The sequence below is a fragment of the Schistocerca cancellata genome, chromosome 1 (genome assembly GCF_023864275.1).
Source record: "Schistocerca cancellata isolate TAMUIC-IGC-003103 chromosome 1, iqSchCanc2.1, whole genome shotgun sequence".
Classification (NCBI taxonomy): domain Eukaryota; kingdom Metazoa; phylum Arthropoda; class Insecta; order Orthoptera; family Acrididae; genus Schistocerca; species Schistocerca cancellata.
Window position 1 is genome coordinate 118,372,878 of NC_064626.1, and position 21,275 is coordinate 118,394,152.

Consider the following 21,275-nt stretch of genomic DNA (forward strand, 5'->3'; position numbering starts at 1 on the left):
CAAAAATGTTGCCTTAATATAAATGGTGCTTTTCCATGTAAGTATTAAAAACTGAAGACTGAATACTTTGCACACTTGCAATGAGATACTGTTACAAGATAAAGCTGCGATCAACCCAAAGATTGGTTTGAATAGCACAGTCCTATAGTGGGCATGGTCATATTGGAATTTGAGCAGCGTTGTCTTCTTTCGACATCTGAACTGATTTGCTTAGTCAGTTGTAGAGGGCCTACAGTTTAATGTGAACTCTGAATCACAGTTATACTCACCATTTTCAATATTAAGAAACAATGCCAGCAGTGAAAAAGAGATTTAAAAAATCCTAGGACTGATCAAGAATCACACCCATGACCCCACAGTTCGGCGCTTGACCACTGAATCGCCAAGGTACATACCCTTCCAAAATAATATGTATATGGAACTGGTGGGAGCTAAACAGGAGAAAAGATATCTGAAAAACCACACCAAGTAATCGATCAGTTTTGTTTTCCTTCATTTTTCAAAACAATTATTTATTCATTAACTTTGTTACAAAGACTAGAAATTAAATAAATAAATTCCTCATAAAAGTTCTAAAAAATTTCATACATAGCATTCTGCAGGTGTGTGTCTGATTTAAATTCTTTGGGCTCAAATTTACTTTATATATATGAAAAAACCATCTTCTACTTATCTATTATGTAAAAGTCAAATAATTGTTCAAAAAATGTGTTGCCATGAAGTACACTTAAACATCTAGGACCTATTCAAATGCAGTTATTTTATGGAAATTTTCCACAGCCATGTGGGACAGACATTCTTCAGCACCATTTTGGTATCAAGCAGGAAAATAATGAGCATCACAAAGGTATCTACCCAATGAAACAATTCCTCGAAATGAGCAATTAAAACATAACATTTAGATATTCATTCTTATAAGTTCACAATGTTTGCATATTCATTCACAGTTTCAAATACAATAAAGGACAAAATTTAGGTTTTTATAAATAGCTTGCATATCAGAGACAAAAGAATTAATTATTAAAAACAGATTGATTGCTATCTAGTGCTGAAAAGGTTACTAAGACCTTCATTTGTACCTCAAAGATATTGGATCACAGACAATAATATGACTACCTGGCAGCGACATAGATTTAAGTATCTATAAAATACTTTTTACCAATATATGTGATTCGGAATCACAAATATCAGACTGAAGGCACACAAAAAATATTTAGATCTATAGTTTCAAATAGTCTTTCTATAATTACACACTAAACTGTGCAATTAAGGATACTGCAATAGTCTTCTTCTGAATTGAAATAGAATAATGCATACTATTTTTAGATTGTAATGGAAGACATGGACAGAATCAAATATTTTAAAATGTGCCAAAGCCCATCCTACTGAGCTGCCCCTGTCACAGCTGATGTATAACTAGCTACTTTCATTGTGAAAAATGTAAATACCAGCAATTAATTATGCATATTTGGCACAACTTGCAGAAATGATGTTTGTTTAAAAAGAGTATACATTACGCCTTAAAATACTGGGGAAATTCATTGGAGATGTCTCTCACAAGTTGTTGGTCATCACAGCTCAGATCTGACTCTTCACAAAAGATGCGAGTAAAGCATTTACGAATGTCATCCAGTCGGTGGTGGTGTTGTTCATACGCTGTATTCCGCATCACAAGTCTACATAGTTGCAAATATTGGTGGCGACGCTGAAGAAGAGAAATACAAACAACATTACTGTCACTCCTCTATACAAAATTAAACATCTTGAATTATATAAACAAAATGCGCCTACTCTGTTGAACTCTATTGCCATTTCATATTTTATGAATTGTTCCAGTAACTGTTTCCACTTTTACATACAAGTAGCCCTTTCCAAATGTTGAGACCCCGTAAGTAATGGTTTTTTAAACGAGGTTAGAGCCATTTTTAACTGATGATGATGACATTCTTCTGTATAGGCACTAACTATCATTTATCCGCAGCTAAGTGGTTGCTTGTCATAATTTTTTTTATATATTTTAAATCTTACACATTTTAAAATCTGAATCTATACATTATAGTATGATCATATAATATTTCAACAAAATCTTTACTGTCCCTATTACAACACAAGGAAATATTTTATTACATAATGTGGGCTTTCTGCATCAGCCATGGATTAATCAGCACAAGGTTTGCAATATCTCATGTAATGACCATTATCCCAGAAAAAAATTATTTACATCAAGGAATGGATCATTACAGTATGACACAATGCTCAAGGAGATTGTACTGATCCAGTAGTGAACAATCCCTGTGCTGTATGCTCTGTTTTCAGATTACTCTCTATGTAAATGTAAATGGTAACAATGATGAGAATTCTTACATCTATAATGTACAGTGGTTGGGCATAGTTCATCTATCACTAAAAGAAAGTAGTAGATATGATAACTGACCTTTTCACCAGGTGAAAGATCTGCCAACTGCCGTACAATTATATCAATCAGAACTTTAACATCATTTGTGTAAAAAAGTGCTGCTGTCACTTCCAGACTGAAAAGATCTTTAAACAACTTAAGTACTGAGTGTGGAGGAGCTGGCTGATGTTCAAATACGCGTACAGGGTCCTCTGCAAAAAGTACACCAAATAAAATTATACTGGTCTAAAAATTACATAAACATAAGAAATGAAAAGACAAAAATTAAAATACATATAGGAAAACATACAGAAGTTTATGGACAATCACACACTTTCTCGGCCCAAGTATTTCTTCTTTCGAAGCTTGAGAAAAAACTGAGAAGAAAATAAATGACAGTAACAGAAGAAAGGACATGTCTAAAAGAACTCCACTTAAAAAACAAACAAATAGCATACTTGCAGGAATTAAATAAGGTACATGACATAACTAAAATGTCAATTTTAGAATGAAATGAAACTGAAATTAATAAAGCACAGTCAGGGAGATGTTCAAAACTGCACATGTAAGCAATCTATTAGATTGAGATATGAAAGATTAAGGATTAAAGGCCCACACAACATGTGTCATTAGTGATGAAGCTCAAGTCCAGATTTGGAAGGAAATCAGCTACATCTTTATCAAAGGAATTATCCAGGAATTGGGCTTAAGTGATTTAGGAAGATTGCAGTACACCGAAATCTGTATGATCAGACAGTGTGGTACTCCCAAATCCAAGTACAGTAGAGACACTTGCACCACTGCATCACTTTGCTGGAACACGCACAGTGAGCTAAAAGAACTATCTAGAACAAAAAGTGGTAAAGAAATATGAGATATATCACCAGTGACGGTAAAGAAATATCCTGATAAATAAAACATGTAAACCCTATACTGGGTGAAAAATGGCTCTTTTGAAATTAGTGAGTGTTACAGTGGAACAGGATGACATCTGAAGAAAGGGTTTAGAAACAGAAGAGAATAAATTAAGTTGCATACAGCAGAATGTTTAAGTGACAGGTTTTCTAGGAAGTTAGTAAGTGTTGCTGCATGGAAACAGAGGAGCTGGGATGGATCTTAACTTACTTGAGTACAGTATAGGTGAGTACACAGATTTGTTTTACTGCAGTATAACACACAGAACCTGATCACATAGATAGTTTGGTCTATTTTATTTCCTTTTTTGAAGTTCTAATTTTTAAGTCTGAAATGGGTCAACAACTAATTCACACCTAACTAGGTCTTTATTATTATTATTATATTATTGATGTATTGTTGTTAGTGAGAACTTTTGACACACAATCTTACATGAGCATTATTAGTTTTTCCATCTTGTATGTCATTATTGGTACATAGCTCTGAATAATAAGTTCTTTACATTTGTCATATTTTCATTTTTTATTATTACAATATTGATGAGGTTCTCACAGAGAGATGTTTGATTGAAGACAAGAGTTACTATTCAGTTTTCATATTGCTGATACCACCGTGATAATTAAAATTGTAACCTCAGAATTGTTTAAGATTTACAGAGTTAATGTTCTTAATATTTCTTTCATGCACTCAGTGCCAGGTAACATAAAATAAATTAATTTCAACAAAATGACATAAGTCAGATAAATACCTTCCCTATTAAGTAGAAAGAGAATCTTCTCTGTAAAAGTCTTTGCAACAGGAAGCTCTGAAAGTGCCTTTAGCAGAATGTTTTCATTTGAGCTGGAGAACTGGAGATTGTAAGACAACAGAACATTCACCATCAAGTCAGGTAGTTTTTCCTCAACATCTGTTTCTGGAGGGTTCTCCACAATATTCGACAGAAACAGCACAAATTCCTGACCCAAGTGTTCTGTGAACAAATAAAAATATTTTAGTAATGGTAGTTCACAAGGTTGTGTTCACAAACTGAAAATGACACACACTTTAATTCTGTATTATAACAACAGAGACAGACAATTCACAAACAATTAGGACACATCCACAACTATTCCACATACCCTGCTGGTATCCTCCCTGCAAAATTTTTGTACACTATTCACAGTATTGCAAAAAGAATCCTACATTGCAAGTAAATTCTTGCAAATCATTCCCTTCAAGTGAGGGTAAACAGCTGTGTATTTTTTGAAAGACAGTGTAGAGTTCCCATCTTGGTTGTTGCTTACACTTTACAGTGTCTTTCAACAAATTGTTGTGAGCTTATGTGAATTATTTTTGTGTAATTTTATCTATGTGACAATGCAATTCATCATTAATGCTTTATTGAATTACTTTTATGTCATGAACACTGTATCCACTACAGCACATGTAACACTAAACGATTGTAGAAAAATGATGGCCCTTGAAGGGCTCTCCAAAAACCAATAATGTAGACAATGGTCCCCCACTTTCCAACAACTCGCCACACAGATTACTTCAGCAAACTAAGAACCTCATTTGTTCAGCTTGCCATAATTTAGTAGTAAGGTTGAACAGATGGAGTGGATCTTCAAGAAGCCAGCATATAATGCTGTGAGTGAGGTAAATTCCAAAGCAGCACTAACACTTAGCAGACTACACCTAACACCAGTCTATCAGATATTCTCTTTGGTTGCCAGCCAAGGATACTGTACTATTTACTACATCCAATGCCTTAAACTTCTTTTCCCCACCTCAGCCACTATTGTCCTGGTGTCACAGTTTATGCTCAGTTTATTAGACATGGTCATGTTAAGCATCTTCCAGAGTGATTGTCTTCCAAGGCTGCCACCCATCAGTAGTGGAAATACTTGATATGTGCATTGGTCAACAACAAAATCAACTATGACTGCAACCAGCAAGCAAATTTCAATGTCATTTGCATTAAATGACACTTGCAGCCTACTCCAGCCACTTGTCCAGCCCGAATGGCACCCTCAAGCCAGCATTACATGGTCCACCTAAGATATGCACCTGTGGAGTAGTGCCCCAACCATACTTGTTTGGAGCTGCAGACTGGTTTATGTCAACTTACTACACAATACACACAGGATATTCATAACATGAATCTGCACACATGCACTATATGGCAATAATGCACAGAACTGTGTGGGGGTTGTCTGATTTCTTATAAATAATACTAGGAAAGGGGTAGATTACTACTCAACCTGTAGTAACCTACTGTCCCCATACCTCCCCCCCCCCCCCCCCCCAGCCATTTATGCCCTTTCTGTGCTATTACTCCAACCCTTTTCACATCCTTTTGCCCTCATTGTGTGCCACCCTCTGCCACTTTACCTGTCCATCCTTTCCGCTCCTCTTCTTTTCCATCCCTGTTTTTTCCCCCCATTCCCCAACTCCCAATGTTGCATATGTCAATCTCCTCAGGCCACCGTCTAGTCCCTTCACCCCCCACCAAACAGTGCTCCACCTTCCGTCACCTGTACCCTGCAATCCCTCCCCCTCCCCTGCCATACTCCAGCCTGAGGTGTGCTTTGTGTGTGTGTGTGTGTGTGTGTGTGTGTGTGTGTGTGTGTGTGTGGTGTTTACTGAAGAAGGCTTTTGGCGAAAATGCTGTAATGTATAACTGTCTTTTCATTGTTCCTGTCTATAACTCAACAGGTCATCTTCATGGCCAGTAGCACTATGCTTTTCCTAATATGGTTGATATCCAACCAGGAGTTTCCATTGTTTCATTTATTATAAAGTTGTTCACTCCAAATTAAAATTTTTTGAGAGCTTAAGATTCCTATTTGCTAAGTGACTGTTGTTCTCGTATGTAACTATCACTGAGTTATGTTATTACTGTTCTGAATTAATATCCATTTACACACCATTCTCCACATGGAGGACACAGTTGTTTTTGGAGCTATTGCTTGGGCAGTGTCTGTAACCCTTAGGATTAGGGCTCAATGATGCCAAAAAGCTAGCAATTGTTGGGTTTGATCTGGCTGGGAAGAAGGGGAGAAGGCAGGAGCATATATTTCCTATTAATGAAGGAACTAAGGCCTGAAGATCTGAAGGAATTTCAGAACTTCACGACAGTAGATATGGTTTGTTTTGATAAGCTGTTGTCTATGATAGTGGATGGAATTTGTCTAAGTGACACAGTAATGAGGGAAACAATTTCCCCTTCTCGAAAATAAGAATTTAACCATATGTTTACACATTTTGTGTTTGAACTACCCCCGTATCACAGATAAAATAGTGTCCCGTTGTATTGCAGGCTGGTAACCACATTACATTTCCTGGCAAATGGTGTATGTTTCCAGTGTCTTAACGTTTAGCCACAGACTATTACAGCCAACCATTTTCCAAAGTTATTATGGATGTCAGACTAAAAGTTCAACACTTTAGCAGACCAATACTTAACGATGAACTAGTGTTATATTTTCAAATGTGGACTATACAGGGTGTCCCATTTATCTTGACCACCCTGACTGACTGTTCAGATGCAAGTTACAAAATGTTTCAAGCAAATGTTCTTTAGCTGTCAGTGGGACATCAGTCAGCATGATTGCCTTTGTTGTAGGTTTGTTTTTTACAAAGATATGAACAGTGGTATGATTTTTTTAAATGGCACCCTGTATTTTTTATTTGGCAATTCATTTCCTCTCCTAATGACCAATTCAAAACTGTATCACAGTGTACCATTCACTGAAACACAACGTCATTAATTACATAACACAACATTGACATTGGCACTTGCAGCACTTTGTGCAGGTACTTGGAGTAATGGAACACATCCACATGCTGACGTTGACAGAGGACAAATGTAAACATAAGTAGAATGCACACCCGTCATTCCATCAACCATCATCAGATGAAGAGTTGAGTGAGTTGAATGTACACCAATGAAGAGAAGGTAGAAATGCTACTCATCTATGGGGAATGTAAATTAGCAGAACAGTAACTGCAATACTGTTTTCTTATGTACAGGTACATTTAGTACAGTAGTTTAGTCTTTTTAAATATTGTTGTGTAGAGTAGGCATTCAATAAAGGCTGTCCTTCCGACAAACTGCATCGACATAATGCTTCTTTTATTGTTGTTGTTGTTGTTGTTGAAGGTAGGTGAAATGCTACGCAGGCAGCGGAACTGTACAGAGAGCGATATCCTGACCAGAATCCATCTTCCCGATGGATGTTTTCTTGTCTTGTGACAATTCAGGTAATGGGAAGTTTTAAGCCATGACAATGCAATCATTGTAGCACTCGCACAGACAAAACTGCCGAAGTTACTGTTCTCACTTCGTTGCTATGAATCCACATGTGAGCACATGATAGCTTGAACACGAGATTGGCATTCCTAAAACCAGTGTACATTGCATTCTTACACTTCACCAGTTCCATCCTTATCATGTAGACCTACATCAAGAATGTTCTACGTATTTACCGATGAATGTTCCTTCTCAAACAAAGGACAGGTAAATACAAGGAATATGCGTTATTGGTTCAACGACAACCCACGATGGCTTAGACAGATGGAACATCAGCATCAATGGAGAGTTAACGTCTGATGTGAGATGCTTGGTACTACAATTATTGGCCCTTATTTCTCAATGGTAATCTAAACAGCACAGTGTATACCAACTTCCTCAGACCAATTCTTCCTCCTCTTCTGGATGAAGTGCTGCTAAGAACCAGAATGCTTATGTGGTATAAACACGATGCATGTCCAGCACATAATGCCTTGTATGCACGTCATGTTCTGAACTGAAGATATCCTGCCAGACGGATTGGTCAAGGAGGAACAGTTACTTGGCCTGCCAGGTCTCCTGATTTAAATCCTCTGGACATTTTTCTTTGGGGATGCATTAAAGATGTTGTCTATCGCGATATTCCAACAACTCCAAAGGACATGAAGGAACGTATCGTGCTTGCTTGTAATTCTCTTCAGCAGGCAACAATGGAAGCAGTAAATAATTCTTTCATTCAATGAGTGCATCAGTGTATTAGTGTCCAGGGTCACCACTTCGAGCACCTTTGAATGTTCTGCTCCTAGGCAATGGTAAAGGAGAGTCAGTCACTTTTCTGTTATGTTTTTACTTGGTTTTCATTTGTTTTCTGACAACTCCAGCACATGGACTAGTTTATGATCCCGGGCTCAACGTCAATGTTGTGTTATGTAATTAATAACATTGTGTTTCAGTGAATGGTACACTGTGATACATTTTTGACTAGGTATTTATGACAAGAAGTGAATTACCAAGTAAAAAATACAGGGTTCCATTTAAAAAAGTCATATCACTGTTTATATCTTTGTAAAAAAACAGAACTACAATGGAGGCAATCATGCTGATCGATGTCCCTCTCTGATGACTAAAGAACATTTGCTTGAAACATTTTGTAGCTTGCATCTGACAAACAGTTACTTAGGGTGGTCAAGCCAAATGGGACACCCTGTATACTTGTACCAGCTTGTGCAATGAGCTTGTATCAAAGAAAGTCTACCAGCAAAACAAATGCTTTTGTTTAACTACTGCATTTATGAAAATTTATTCACTGCACAAAATCTCCACGATGACAATCTGAAGTTAGCAGCTTACCACAACTATAAACAACAACAGTAAGCCAAGAATAACATCAAGCAGAAAGCACACACTGAGTACCCCTTTCTGGGCACAGACACGCAATTCCTGTCTACTGCACATGCGCGTTTTCATGGCAGTCGAACTACTATTTATGTGTGCAGATGATGCATCTGCGAATTCTCTTAGCTCCACCAGTTCTACCAACAGATGACAGCTGCACTATATCCATTTCATCTGTGGCATATCATCATGTAATATCCCCTTCAGTGGGAGCGATATTACCTGCAGCTATTAAAGACTGTCATGTATCATCAGGTGGGTCTGCCTGGTTTGAAGTTTGAACCTGGCTTTGCAGAGCAGTGGGCACTGCCAACATACCTCAGCTGCTGCCTCCACTGACCCCAAGACTTGGAAAGTTGCTGTTTCCCTATTCTTGATCTGCAATAAACTGGAAATTTTACTTGTGCACCATACTGCAATGAAAATAATTTACTATGCATTTATCTAGTTTGGATGAGAAACTGGAGTAGGAACTACTCGTATTTAAACCTCTGCTCTAAACTTTGTGAAGCTGGTGTAATGCTTCCACCAAATAAGATGGACTACACTTCAAACATGTTTCATAATAATCTGTGGTTAATATCATAGTGCATACAATGACTGGTGTAACTTTTACGACACAGAATGGGTGGTCAATCACTTACTTTCAGGGAGTAAAATTGTAAATACAGTCAATAGACCCCCATTACTTTCTGCATCTTTTTTTTCTAAAAAATTTCTGCTTATGCAGAAATTCACAACGCTTCTTCCAATCTTCTCTTTTATCCCCCAGACTATGGTTCAGCATTTCCTCTCACTGTTGCCCATGTCAATCCACATCATTCATCATGCCCCCCCCCCCCCCCCCCCCCGCCCCTCCTTGTTTGTGGCTTTTCAGATTCCATCCATTTTAGAGCTTTTTCGGGGTAGTACTTCTTTTCCCATTCTTTTAATGTGTGCAAACCATTTTAGCCTATTTCTCTCCATAGGTTTCACTTTTGGAACTATTAGGTGATTCCTCAGGGAGGAAAGCTGGATACATTGTAGAAAGTCAGAAAAGAAGGGTAGGTTGCTCAGACTCCAGGATGACGGAGACCTGCTTGTGAGGGACATGTGGTTCCAAATACAAATACTGTAGGTTATGTGAGCCACTTACACACACAAGCTCAAATACAAGGATCTAAAGCCAAACATTTAATGTTTTCCTTAATAATGTCAGTCAGATAGGTACTTGCTTCACCCTCAGATAAATAGGGTCCTCTCATTCTGAAGCCCGAGAAATCTGTCCCTCCTTTTAGCCATACAGTAGGTGCAACCACAATGGAGGGGTATCTGTTGAGAGGCCAGACAAACGTGTGGTTCCTGAAGAGGGGCAGCAGCCTTTTCAGTAGTTGCAAGGGCAACAGTCTGGATGATTGACTTATCTGGCCTTGTAACACTAATCAAAACGGCCTTGTTGTGCTGGTACTGCAAACAGCTGAAAGCAAGGGGAAACTACGGCCGTAATTTTTCCAGAGGGCATGCAGCTTTACTGTATGGTTAAATGATGATGGCATCATCTTGGGGAAAATATTCCGGAGGTAAAATAGTCCCCCATTCAGATCTCCGGGCGGGGGCTACTCAGGAGGACGTCGTTATCAGGAGAAAGAAAACTGGCGTTCTACGGATCGGAGCGTGGAATGTCAGATCCCTTAATCGGGCAGGTAGGTTAGAAAATTTAAAAAGGGAAATGGATAGGTTAGAGTTAGATATAGTGGGAATTAGTGAAGTTCGGTGGCAGGAGAAACAAGACTTTTGGACAGGCGAATACATGGTGTTGTGACAGTGCCACGAGATTTAAAAGTGCCGCTACGTCAGTACGCAAACACGGCGATAGAGGCCCTCCGCAGCTCAGCTGAGCGCGGGAGCGCCACCTAGCTATGAACAGCGCCGGCCGCATGTCACGGCACGGCAGTTGAGTGACAGATACGGAGTTGATAGCATGAAACCCACTATTGTTTCTACGTTTGTATATCCACGCAATTTATTAGTGAATTAAAGGTTATAACACATGGTTATAAATACAAAATGAAATAGGGCTAATGCAGGAGTAGGTTTAATAATGAATAAAAAAAATAGGAGTGCCGGTAAGCTGCTACAAACAGCATAGTAAACGCATTATTATGGCCAAGATAGACACGAAGCCCACGCCTACAACGGTAGTACACGCTTATATGCCAACTGGCTCTGCAGATGACGAAGAAATTGAAGAAATGTATGATGAAATAAAAGAAATTATTCAGATAGTGAAGGGAGACGAAAATTTAATAGTCATGGGTGACTGGAATTCGTCAGTAGGAAAAGGGAGAGAAGGAAACGTACTGGGTGAATATGGATTGGGGGGAAGAAATGAAAGAGGAACCCGCCTGGTAGAATTTTGCACAGAGCACAACTTAATCATAGCTAACACTTGGTTCAAAAATAATAAAAGAAGGTTGTATACATGGAAGAAGCCTGGGGATACTGACAGGTTTCAGATAGATTATATAATGGTAAGACAGAGATTTAGGAACCAGGTTTTAAATTGTAAGACATTTCCAGGAGCAGATGTGGACTCTGACCACAATCTATTGATTATGAACTGTAGATTAAAAAAGAAGAAACTGCAAAAAGGTGGGAATTGAAGGAGATGGGACCTGGATAAACTAACTAAACCAGAGGTTCTACAGAGTTTAAAGGAGAGCATAAGGGGACAATTGACAGGAATGGGGGAAAGAAATACAGTAGAAGAAGAATGGGTAGCTTTGAGGGATGAAGTAGTGAACGCAGCAGAGGATAAAGTAGGTAAAAAGACAAGGGCTAGTAGAAATCCTTTGGTAACAGAAGAAATATTGAATTTAATTGATGAAAGGAGAAAATATAAAAATGCAGTAAATGAAGCAAGCAAAAAGGAATACAAACGTCTCAAAAATGAGATTGACAGGAAGTGCAAAATGGCTAAGTAGGGATGGCTAGAGGACAAATGTAAGGATGTAGAGGCTTATCTCACTAGGGGTAAGATAGATACTGCCTACAGCAAAATTAGGGAGACCTTTGGAGAAAAGAGAACCACTTGTATGAATATCAAGAGCTCAGATGGAAACCCAGTTCTAAGCAAAGAAGGGAATGCAGAAAGGTGGAGGGAGAATATAGAGGGTCTATACAAGGGCAATGTACTTGAGGACAATATTATGGAAATGGAAGAGGATGTAGATGAAGATGAAATGGGAGATACGATACTGCGTGAAGAGTTTGACAGAGCACTGAAAGACCCGAGTCAAAACATGGCCCCCGGAGTAGACAACATTCCATTAGAACTACTGACAGCCTTGGGGGAGCCAGTCCTGACAAAACTCTACCATCTGGTGAGCAAGATATATGAGACAGGCGAAATACCCCTCAGACTTCAAGAAGAATATAATAACTCCAATCCCAAAGAAAGCAGGTGCTGACAGATTTGAAAATTACCGAACTATCAGTTTAATAAGTCACGGATGCAAAATACTAACGCGTATTCTCTACAGACAAATAGAAAAACTGGTAGAAGCTGACCTCGGGGAAGATCAGTTTGGATTCCATAGAAATATTGGAACACATGAGGCAATACTGACCCCACGACTAATCTTAGAAGCTAGATTAAGAAAAGGCAAACCCACATTTCTAGCATTTGTAGACTTGGAGAAAGCTTTTGACAATGTTGACTGGAATACTCTCTTTCAAATTCTGAAGGTGGCAGGGGTAAAATACAGGGAGCGAAAGGTTATTTACAATTTGTACAGAAACCAGATGGCAGTTATAAGAGTCGAGGGACATGAAAGGGAAGCAGCAGTTGGGAAGGGAGTGAGACAGGGTTGTAGCCTGTCCCCGATGTTATTCAATCTGTATATTGAGCAAGCAGTGAAGGAAACAAAAGAAAAATTCGGAGTAGGTATTAAAATCCATGGAGAAGAAATAAAAACTTTGAGGTTCGCCGACGACATTGTAATTCTGTCAGAGACAGCAAAGGACTTGGAAGAGCAGTTGAATGGAATGGATAGTGTCTTGAAAGGAGGATATAAGATGAACATCAACAAAAGCAAAACGAGGATAATGGAATGTAGTCGAATTAAGTCGGGTGATGCTGAGGGAATTAGAATAGGAAATGAGACACTTAAAGTAGTAAAGGAGTTTTGCTATTTGGGGAGCAAAATAACTGATGATGGTCAAAGTAGAGAGGATATAAAATGTAGACTGGCAATGGCAAGGAAAGCGTTTCTGAAGAAGAGAAATTTGTTAACATCAAGTATAGATTTAAGTGTCAGGAAGTCGTTTCTGAAAGTAATTGTATGGAGTGAAGCCATGTATGGAAGTGAAACATGGACGATAACTAGTTTGGATAAGAAGAGAATAGAAGCTTTCGAAATGTGGTGCTAGAGAAGAATGTTGAAGATTAGATGGGTAGATCATATAACTAATGAGAAGGTATTGAATAGGAATGGGGAGGAGTTTGTGGCACAACTTGACTAGAAGAAGGGATTGGTTGGTAGGACATGTTCTGAGGCATCAAGGGATCACCAGTTTAGTATTGGAGGGCCGCGTGGAGGGTAAAAATCATAGAGGGAGACCAAGAGATGAATACACTAAGCAGATTCAGAAGGATGTAGTTTGCAGTAGGTACTGGGAGATGAAGAAGCTTGCACGGGATAGAGTAGCATGGAGAGCTGCATCAAACCAGTCTCAGGACTGAATACCACAACAACAACAACAGGTAAGTGCTGACAAGCCACTTTGTCTCCTTGTAATTACATAGTTTTCAGAGCTGAATTTCCCATTAGATACATTGAAGCACCTTTCACTTTTGACATGTTTATAAATGTAGTGCACAGATAATAACACAATATTTGGAAATACAGTTTTGTCACATTCCCTGGCATGATCTGATGTAGAATATTATGCTAGATCATACACATATTGTCAAAAATTGTACTAAATCAATGTCTCTGTGATAATTTGAATTATCCTCATAGTGCAAACAGGTCGGCACGCATTGGGGTATGTTCACATTAGGGTTCGCAGCTCCTGCCTTCATGGAAAAACAATCTGCATCTACACACCAGTGCTGCTGTGGGGGGCAGATATAGCATTATCCATTTCATTTTGAAGTTAAATTGCAGTAAAAGTATGATTTTTTATGATAATTGCCCAATGCTGTTTTCTTCATCTTATGTTATGCCAATGGCAAATAAAGAAGGAATATAGAGACAGAATGGTGTTATTAAAAAAATGCTGGGTTTCATAATCGTATAATCTATATTTTTAGTAAAACATAATTTCCAATTAGATGACTGATCCTACTTCTTCACCTTTTCATTTGTCATTACTCTTGTTTTCCTTTTCTGACATAAAAAAGGAAAATGTCATATGGCACTCCCCATTTACACTTTTTTTTTTGTTGTAATAGTTATGTTTCAAGTAAAAGTGGCAGATCACAGTTCACTGAAATATATTATAAAATACAACATTACATGTGCCCTGGCAGGTCATCAGTGTTATGCTTTGGTGTCTAACAATTTTAAATTACACTGCTAAATTTGTCACTTGAGTCATATTAAATGTTTGCTTATAGAACATATTTAAGGAACTTTTTCCCATTATAATTTGAAAGTAATTATAGAATGGTTGTTCTGTTTCATGTAGAATGATTGGGGATTGGAGCAATACATCACAGAGTGGCTAATCACCAGACAGCTAGAGCATCACATTTAGCTGACGGCCAGTGACTGCAAGATGAATTGTTTAAAACCATTGTAACTGTAAAACAAAGAAGAAGAATATTGAAAATTTCTTTTACTAAAGATGTTTTTCTAGTTAGCTGTAATTTGTATTTCATCACAAAATCTTATTTGGCATATGACTTTATGTGTATCATGACAGAACATGTAATAGTGCTCAATTCTTCAAAAACTAAAAAAACAATAATTATTTCTGAAATGTGACAAAATTACATTGGATGAAGAATTTATTTTCAGGTTAACCACTCTGCTTTGAGTAGGGTAAAATGCATAAGGTAAAATAATATTTTTATAAAGTTACAAAATCAAAGAGGTTCGTTGGAGCATGTTGCCATGTAAATTTTCACATTCATGGGATACTTGCTAAAAAGTTTTCTCCTACAAGAACCTGCATTAAAAGAAAAATACATGCTAAATATGATGTCCATGTTATGCATAAACATGGTCACATAGCAGCACAGTGTATCACAGTGGTTTATGAAGCTATATGTATTTGAAATAATTTGTCCCTCTTCTGTGCTTATTTCATGAGTACAAAGATAAATGATATTGCTAAACATATTGGTTGCATTGTCATTAACAATTTTTTGGTCCCAAAACCTAAAGTTTTAAAATTATGTATAATTAACAAATTTGAACAAATCTGAATTTAACATTCGTTGTATGAAGAAATAATATATTTCTTTATGAATGGAAGCATTAACAGTTCATACTCAGCTTTCATGTACTTCTGAGAAATTAAGTTGACATTGTAGACCAAAACTTCTGGAACTGAAAACACTATACAGGATTTGCAATAAATACCTTATTTATTAGATCTTCTATAATCTCATACATACCAGTAAGTCTGCAACCCTTGCTTAAGCAAAGAGATACCTTATCGAGCAATCTCTTTGCACATCTGTGTGATGATAAATACCTTCTATACCAATAGACAATCTGTTACTATCACTGAATGATGCTTCATTCTGGACAGAACTTACCAAGATGTGTAACAGGCATGGCTTCACCCATGGAGAAAAGCATAGACAGGAGTACAGCACAGAGTGTCAGGCAGGGAACATTGTAAGAACTGCTCTTCATGTACCTAACATAGAATAATGATAATTCAGCAAATTACATGTCCTGTGAAACAAGGTATATAAAATTTCACATAAAAAGCTGTTAACAGTAAATGATTATTTGGATATATAGGATTAAAAGTGAATTGATGTTTAGGTTTTGTCACTGGAATTATTTCAGTAACAAAGAACAGTGTTTATCATACGGAGGTATGCAGTTATTGGTGCAAAATTACACAATTGTTACCAACAGAACAAGGGTATTTGTTCTAAACAATTTAAAATGGCACATGTTTACCTTATTTTCACATACGAAAAAATGATACACAAAATTACAGTCTGCAGTCAATGTATTAAGTGTTTACATCTTCTGTGTGGCAGAGGAGACAGCTTATAAATTCATATAGTAATTATATGTTTATCACCTAACATAGTTTATGTAGACAAAGAACAGTGCAACTGAATGACTGGTGGCACCTTTTTAGAAGCAGCGGGTTTTAAAAAAAATGCTATTTACAGTTTATACACAAACCTAGCTGAGGATGAGAGAGGTTTTAATTTGTTATATTAAAAGCAAAGCTGCAGTAAATGTTTAACAGCAGTGAAATGATTACCAAGAAAGGGCCTGAAAAATTTTACTTAAAATTCACTTTTACCAGCACAAGCAATGTTACAGGCACAAATATTTTCAAAACTTGATAGTGATGGCATGAGATTAGTGTACCAGTTCCTTAGGTCTGCATTTTAGACTTGAAGCAGAAGTTGTGTTTATGGATTCACTCCTTTAACAAAAAAGATTTAGTTCATCAGATCTTAAGTCTCTCACCTCTCCTAACTTTGAACTCTTCCATCATTTTCTGATGTGTCCATCAGTGACTACGCGCTTCTTATATCCATAAATATTTGTTCTCTTTTCCCCACGACACTTTCCTCCTGTAAAGTACCAGGATCTCCCTTATGCTTACTTAAATATATTTATACCTTACATATACCTATAAAACTGAAAGGAAATGTATTGAAACATGCCTTGTGAATTCTGTCAATCTTGCAAGTGTCTGTCATGTTATCATTTGTTACCATCTTAAATTAGGAGTCCAAGGAGAAATTTATGATTGTCTAAAAATTGATTAATAACAGTCTTCACCACAATAAAACATTTATTTATAACAGTTACCAGTTTCGGTCAGAACGTGACCGTCTCCAGATTGTTTATAGCATGACATTTGGCGATGGTGGTGAATAGTTGGTTGGTTGGTTGGTTGGTTTAAAAGACAGAGGGGGGGGGGGCACCAAACTGTGAGGTCATTGGTCCCTTGCTCTCAGTAAAATAATTGCACAAGGGAAAGAAAAAAAGAAAAGAGACATACAGCACAATAACAGGAGAAAGAAAGAACCAGAAGAACTACAGGACAACCAACACTACGATGAACAAAACAGAAAAAGAAGACCACAGAGAGAAGCAAGAAACAGGTAGAAGGGATAAAACAAGAGAGCAGATGACAGTGGCTGGCCGACCATGAGAATAAAAGGAAAAGCCAGCCACTCTGCGACACATTAAAACATCCAGCCTAAAAGCATTAGAGTGGAGAACACGAAGGGACAAAGAACATGCGTTAAAACTTACACAGAATGTATAAACCCACTGTCATGTATAAAACGTAAAACTAAATTAGCTGATGAAGTGTTGTCACCTAAAATTAATGGCAATGAGTCCGGTAACTAAAGAGTCCATCTCAGGGCAACCAAAGAAGGACAGCTCACCGAGATACGGGCCACTGTCAGCTGGGCACCACACCGACACTGAGGCGGGTCATCATGGCGCAGGAGGTAGCTCTGTGTCACCCAAGCATGGCCAATGCAGAACCGACAGAGAACCACAAAGGCCCTGCGAGAGGCCCATATGGAGGTCTTCCACACATTCATAGTCTCCTTAATGGCATGCAGTTTGCAGTGCGTACTGAGGTTATGCCATAATGTCTCCCAAAGCCGCAAAACCTTGCGGCATAGTACTGAACGCAGGTCAGATGCAGAGGAGCCAATCTCCATACGAGGTTTCCATGTAGCCTGTTTGACCGGCCTGTCAGCAAGTTCGTTGCCTCGGATGCCAACGTGACCGGGGCCAGACAAACACCACTGAATGACTGGACCGTTCCAGGGCATAGATGGACTACTGGATGGTTGCTACCAAAGGACGACGAGGGTAGTACTGGTCAATAGCTTGTAGGCTGCTCAAGGAGTAAGTACACAGAAGAAACTACTCCCCAGGGTACAAACAGATGTGCTCAAGAACACGGGATATAGCCACCAGCTCCGCAGTGAAGTCTCTGCAGCCATCAAGCAAGGAATGCTGTTTAATATGTCTTCCATGGACATACATGAAGCCAATGTGATCATCAGCCATCGAGCTGTCGGTAAGCAACTTCATGGCCTTGGTACATGTGACGAATCTCAAGGAAGCGGCAGCGGAGAGCCGCGGGGTTAACTGAGTCCTTAGGGTCATGTGAAAGGACCAGACAAAGCCGCAGCCTAGGTGTACACCATGGAGATGTGCATGAATGGACTTCAAGTACAGGTAGTAAAGGCAAGGACTCCAGTTTGGAAAGAACTGTAACTGGAAGCCCTGACTTGGGCAGCTGCCGATGTGGGAGATGAACCGCCATGGGTGGGAAAAGGAGACGGCAATTCAGCTGCACAGGAGAACTACAAATACGTGCAACGTAACTGCCCAGCAGTTGTGCACGCCTAACCTGCACTGGAGGGATTCTAGTCTCCACCAGGACGCTAGTCACCAGACTTGTCCTAAAAGCTCCTGTCACTAGTCGAACGCCACAGTGGTGCATTGAGTCGAGTAAATGAGATGCTGAGGGCACCGCTGAACCATAAACCAGACTCCCATAGTCAAGGCGGGACTGAACAGGGGCTCTGTAGAGCTGCAGCAGCTTAGAGCAATCTGCACCCCATTTGGTGTTGCTCAGGAAGCGGAGGGCTTTGAGGTGCTGCCAGCAGTTCCAATAAAGCTTACGAAGGTGGGGAAGCCAAGTCAATCAAGCGTCAAAAACCAGTCCTAAGAATCGATATGTATTCACTACAGTGAGTGGATAGTCATTAAGGTAAAGTTATGGTTCTGGATGAACGGACAAAAGACTTTGCATCCAAAAACTGGAAACCGTGGACTAGAGGATACGACTGTATCTTGTGGATGGCTTCCTGTAGGCACCGCTCAGCAACACCAGTCCTGGTGGAGCAGTACGAAATGCAGAAGTCGTCCGCATACAGAGAAGGTGAGATGTATGGCCCAACAGCTGCTGCTAGACCATTAATGGACACTAAAAATAGAGATACACTCAATACAGAGCCCTGTGGGACCTCATTCTCCTGAACATGGATAGAGGGTAGGGGGTGGGGGTGGGGGGAACTATGGGAGGCACCAACTTATACACGGAAAGTATGAAGCGACAGAAAGTTTGGATAAAAATCAGGAGTGGGCCTCGGAGACCCCACTCGTATAATGTGGCAAGAGTATGATGTCACCAAGTCGTGTCATACGCTTTTTGTAATTCAAAAAAGATGACAACTAGGTGTTGGTGTCTGGAAAAGGCTGTTTGGAAGGCAGACTCGAGGGACACAATATTACTAGTGGGAGAGTGATTGTGGCGGAAGCCGCCCTGACATGGAGCCAGTAGGCCAACTGACTTCAGGACCCAACCCAACCGCCAAAACACCATACATCCCAGCAGCTTATGAAGAACGTTGGTGAGGCTGATGGGCCAATATCTATCCACATCAAGTGGGTTTTTACAGGATTTGAGCACAAGAATGATGGTGCTCTTCCACCATTGTGATGGGAAGATGCCATCACGCCAGATCCGGTTGAAGATGATGACGAGATGTCACTTGTAATCAGATGAGAGATGTTTAATCATCTGACTGTGGACACGATCTGTCCCAGGAGCTGTGTCATGGCAATGTGCTACAGCACTGAGGAGCTCCCACTCTATAGATGGGGAATTATAGGATTCACTGTGGCATGTACTGAATGAGAGGACTTTTCCTTCCAGCCGCCGTTTGAGAGTGCAAAATGCCAGAAGTAAGTTCTCTGATGCAGAGGCTTGAGCATAGTGCTTAGCAAAGTGATCAGCAATTGCGTTTGTGTCAGTAGATAACACGCCATTTATATTAACAACGGGAACACCTGTTAGGGTCTGGTATCCAAAAACACATTTGACCATTGCCCAGACTTGGGAAGGTGACACATGGCACCCAATGGTCGAGACGTATCTCTCCCAACACACCTGCTTCTGCTGTCTGACAAGTTGGCGAATGTGGGCACGGAGCTGTTTAAAGGCTATGAGGTGCTCCAGGGAAGGGTGCCACTTATGCCGCTGTAGAGCTCGCCGACACTCCTTAATTGCTTCAGCAACGTCCAGCGACCACCAAGGGACTGCCTTTTGCGAGGGGCACCCTAAAGAGCGAGGGATCGTGTTTTCTGCCGCAGAAACTATTGTTGGAGTCACCTGCTCAACCATAACATTGATGTTACCGTGTGGGGGAGATTCAATGGTGACAGCAGAGGTGAAAGTTTCCCAGTCCGCCTTGCTTAAAGCACATCTGGGCAGGCATCCATGCGCCTGATGGGTAAGTGGTCACTACCACACAGGTTGTCATGTGCTCGCCAGTGGACAGATGGGAGAAGTCCTGGGCTGCAAATTGATTGGGCTGCAAATTCATAAATCAATGACCAAGTAATTACCATGAGCCACACTGAAATGTGTGACGGCCCCAGTATTTAAGAGGCAGAAGTCAATCTCAGACACTAAAGTTCTGACGTCTCTGCCTCGGCCAGAAATCACAGTGCCACCCGACAAGGGGTTATGGGCATTAATGTCTCCAAAAAGTAGGAACGGTTTCGGGAGTTGATCAATCAGTTCAGCTAATACATTCAGGGGTACTGCACCATCTGGAGGAAGATATAATTTGCAGACAGTTATTTCCTGCGTCGTCCTTATTCTGACAGCCACAGCTTCAAGAGAGGTATGAAGGGGCACAGTTTCACTACAGACTGAATTTAGTACATAAATGCAAACTCCACCTGACACTCTATTATAGTCGCTGCGGTTCCCGTAATATCCCTTATAGCTGTGGAGGGCAGGGGTCCGCATTACTGGGAACCAGGTTTCCTGGAGGGTAATGCAGAAAGCAGATGTAAAGCTTAACAGTTGCCATAGCTCAGCCATGCGGTGGAAAAAACCGCCACAATTCCACTGGAGGATGACGTCATCGTGAGATTGGGAAGGCATGGAGAATTCAATTAGGCAGTTTACGCCTCAGGGTCACCTGCTGCCACCAACTTATTGCCTGAGCAGTCTATATCCATTGTGTCTGAGGGTCCAGCGAGATCTAGGTCCTCAGTGGATGCCAAAATCTCCACCTCATCCACAGACACAGAGCTTGGAGGTAGTGGTGGTGTG

General features: G+C 39.7%; 1 protein-coding gene across 4 annotated transcripts in view; it reads right to left on the minus strand.

The window, feature by feature from the left end:
• Positions 1-496: 496 nt before the first annotated feature.
• LOC126166575 (NCK-interacting protein with SH3 domain-like) overlaps positions 497-21,275 on the minus strand; it is a 113,006-nt gene continuing 92,227 nt past the window's right edge. For all 4 annotated transcript variants that reach the window (XM_049920416.1, XM_049920413.1, XM_049920412.1 and 1 more), the window contains 4 exons: positions 15,730-15,833; positions 4,059-4,280; positions 2,435-2,607; positions 497-1,705 (listed from right to left, as the gene is read on the minus strand). In XM_049920416.1, the coding sequence (XP_049776373.1) occupies positions 1,514-1,705; positions 2,435-2,607; positions 4,059-4,280; positions 15,730-15,833 (691 nt within the window). In that variant the 3' untranslated portion in view covers positions 497-1,513. The remainder of the gene's footprint in view (positions 1,706-2,434; positions 2,608-4,058; positions 4,281-15,729; positions 15,834-21,275) is intronic.